Source organism: Nannospalax galili, unplaced genomic scaffold (genome assembly GCF_000622305.1).
Source record: "Nannospalax galili isolate Female #2095 unplaced genomic scaffold, S.galili_v1.0 scaffold885, whole genome shotgun sequence".
NCBI lineage: Eukaryota > Metazoa > Chordata > Mammalia > Rodentia > Spalacidae > Nannospalax > Nannospalax galili.
In genome coordinates, this window is record NW_008354025.1 from 260,130 (window position 1) to 263,858 (window position 3,729).

Here is a 3,729-nt window from a genome sequence, read left to right on the forward strand (position 1 = left end):
CAAAAAAAACACAGAGGTTTACAGTATCAGAAACGAAACATAAATGGATTACCTTTTGAAAAGGAAGGATGTAAAAGAGTCCTGAAGGGTCTTTTATTTCATCTATCTGATTAGCAGTAAACGTTTTAAGTCGTGCTGTTTTTGACCTGAACTGACAATTAGGAATAACCCTAGAAACAAAGAAACAAAAGAATTATTCTTTGAAAATTTAGTTTCTAAAAATACCTTGACTTAATTACCACCCCATGTACAATATTCAAACTCATTCTGTCTTTAAATAGTTAAAACAATGCCTTTGGCCTGTTTTGTTTGTTTTAAACTCCTAGTTTTAAACAGTAACAGGTTCTATACTGACCCTTTATCTTTCTCAAATAATCATCAAGAAAGTCTTATAAATGGGTATTGGTTCTGCCATTGCATAGATGAGAGCCAGAGCTTTTTACTCCTTCCCTAACTCCAACAGAATTACATTTTATTTCAATTTTTTTTAAAGGGTAAGCAGGCAAAGTTTATTGAAAAGTAAAGAAAAAAACCAGTTCTCTGCAGCAGGGAGGGGACTTTAAAATGAGTTGCCTAGATTTATTTATTTATTTTTTTTAGTGGAATGGATCAAGTTTAAAAAAAATCATGGGGCACAAAAGCATAGAAAATAAATTAGAAACATTAGCTGTTTTACTAATTATTTTATAACAAGAACAAACTAGTTACAGAGGATGCCCTGTACAAAACACAATAAAGATTCAAACTGAGGTGTTCCCTTAACAAGGCTAAAAATCTCAGTCTCTGGTGCTTGGATTTCAGGCTATAGTCCTTGTTTCTGGATGGATTCTTTCTGGCTTTAAAGTAAACATTCTTAATCCCAAATTTGAATTTGGGCATTATTGTTGTTTTTGAGATAGAGTCTCACTATATAGCCCTGGCTGGCTTGGAACTCATTTTGTAGATCAGGCTGGCCTCAAAGACAGCAGGCATTAAAGGCACGTGCCACCATTCCTGGCAGAAACTACTTTAAAATATGGTTGCTGACCACCATGAGCTCACAATCTAGATAGAAAGACAAGGCAAAGCCATTATTATACATGTATACATATACCCACCCAAACACACACCATGATACTGGGCTAAAACTATAAAAATGATTGTACCTGCTTTCACTTACTATATACTATCAGCATTTTCTCTTTGTTCTTAAATATTCCTTGAAGACATAATTTTAAGAACTGTACTGGCTGGGCACAGTGATCTATTGCCTGCAATTCCAGCTATTAGGGCAGCTGAGGCCGGACCATCACTCCAGCCAGGAGCTAGACAACATAATGAGATTCTGTAACTTAACAAAGTAACAAAGTAGTTCAGTGTCCAGATCTGAATGTATAATTTAGTGGTAAAGTACAAGCAAGAAGACCTAGGTTTGACCCCTAGCACCACAAAGAAACAAAGCTGTACTGCTGCCAACCACAGGGCTGCATTATAAAGGATTTAGCCAATTTGCCATTCTTGGCTACTTAGCTTGCTTCCTTTTTTGTGCTAAGTGTATACAATGTCTATAAAGTCCAATATCCCTGTACTTGCCTTTCTGAAGTATCTCTAGGTAATCCCTTAGGGGCTAAGAAAATTGCTGTCAAAGTATACGAACAATGATACATATTAATGAAATACTTTTCAGGAAGACAGTAACAATTTACATACCTACTCTGCTTGATTTCTCTCTTTAACAGGAAATGAGATAACCAGGGGTGGCCGGTGACCTGTAATCTCAGCACTCAGGAGGTTGAGGCAGGAGGATTGTCATGACTTCGAGGTCAGCCTATGCTACACAATGAATTCCAGGGAAGCCTAGGCTTACAGTATGAGACCATCTCAATAAAGAAATAAAAGGGGGAGTAACAGCTCGGTGTGTAGCATTTGTATCACGTGTGCCAGGCCCGTGGTTCCATTCTCAGTACCGCAGAACAACAAAAATCAGAATCCTGGTAAATACATGTGCTATTTACATGTACTGGTCTCTCATTCCAATAAAGCTTACATAGAATTCTTATTTTAATAAATGTCTTCCATCACCACTAAAGATGTTGCCTAGGCTGTACCTCAATTGTACAGTGCTTGTTTACCACACGCTGAGGTCCTCGGTTCATTGTCCAGCATTACCAAAAAAGAATTAAGTCAAATGTTGTATACAGGTGGCACACATCTTTAATCCTAGCACTCTAAAAGATAAGTTGTTCAAGATCATTCAGGACTACATAGTGAGTTCTAGGTTATCCTGGACTACTTTGAGACCTGCGTCTCACACTGCCCGCTACCCCTCCGAGGGGAGGGAGGAGGGAGAGGAGACGAGGGGGGAGCGGGAGAGGCACTGAAAAAAATCGTTTATTAATTCAAAAATATGTTTTACAAAAACACATCTTATGATTCCATTGTAGTGTTCCTAATTGATACAAACAAGGTCAATCAAGTTGGTTGACAAAGCCTTCAAACTCTCTGGACACTAGTGCGGTGTATTTTACATGTCTTTGGTGGGGCGGGGGCGGGGGGCGGTGTCACAGAACAGTTTGAGAAAACAACGAACACCTGTAATAGCAGGTGGGAGGCCAAAAGGCGGACGTGCTCAAAATGCTGCCTACAATTTCTGAGCATTCATCAACTTTCTCTCTGGTCCGCTCAGTTAATCTCTAAACGCCTATTTTCCTTGGCTATTTTCTGTTACCAAACGAAACACACAGCCCACTTTCGGAGCCACGTGGCACATCACTAAAACCCAAATCAATTTCAGTTCTATACATCAGGCTCACCAACCCATCTTGAAGCCCAGGCTGACTCCAGCAGGAGATGGAGCACAACCTCTGAAAATACCCGGCGCGCGAGGCTGGTCCCCCGGGACCACGAACACTTACGAGACATTTTCATGGCTGTAGCCGATTTTGGCGTTATAGGCTCCGTTATCCAGCACTAAGGTCGTCATTTCAGCACCCACAACCCGAAACTGGGTTCTTTTTCCCACTTTGGGTTCCTTCTGCTCAGGCTTTTTCCGGTACTCTATGGCTTGCGGGGCGGAGCCATAGCGCTCTTAGTCTGCGCTTCCGATTACCTTGGCAACAGAGGACGTCAGGAAGTGGAACAGCTTTCGCCTTCAGCCTGCACCCACTACTGGCAAACCTAACCTAACCTTAGGTCGTGATGAAATTCAGCAGTAGAAACTGCTAAGTACTTTCTCGCCAGCTTTGTAATTTTCCTTACGGCGCACATTAGCGAATGAACGCTTCTAACCATCGTCGTGACCTGGTTGTGTGTGTGTGTGTGTGTGTGTGTGTGTGTGTGTGTGTGTGTGTTGTATGTGTGTCTGTCTGTCTGTGTCTGAATGTGTGTGTCTGAATAGAATTGAGACGCTGATAATTCTTGGAGAATAGAGTGCAAAGCCATACAGCATGAAACTGGATATGAAATTTCTCTAGCCTCAGTCCTTGGCAGTCGCTAACCGATTGTAGGATTCTGTCATTATAATTCGTATATTTATATACGTGGGCGGTTCCATTGTCTTCATTACTTTAAAAAAATTTATAACTACATCATTAGAAAAAGCATTTCATTACAGCTTTAACATATTCAGTAACACACTCCAGAGCAAGAGTACATCTCTTTCACAAGTGTCTGTAAGTTTCTAGGTTCACACTTGAATTCATACAGTTATACAGTATTGAACTCAGTATAAGCCCTGTAAGACATAAAATT

At 40.4% G+C, this 3,729-nt stretch overlaps 1 protein-coding gene across 2 annotated transcripts in view; it reads right to left on the bottom strand.

Moving 5' to 3' along the window:
• Actr6 (actin related protein 6) overlaps positions 1-3,040 on the bottom strand; it is a 25,785-nt gene extending 22,745 nt beyond the window's left edge. For both annotated transcript variants that reach the window (XM_029555042.1, XM_008851149.2), the window contains exons 1-2: positions 2,895-3,040; positions 53-170 (exon numbers count right to left, since the gene is read on the bottom strand). In XM_029555042.1, coding sequence (XP_029410902.1) covers positions 53-170; positions 2,895-2,962 — 186 coding nt within the window. In that variant the 5' untranslated portion in view covers positions 2,963-3,040. The remainder of the gene's footprint in view (positions 1-52; positions 171-2,894) is intronic.
• Positions 3,041-3,729: the final 689 nt, after the last annotated feature.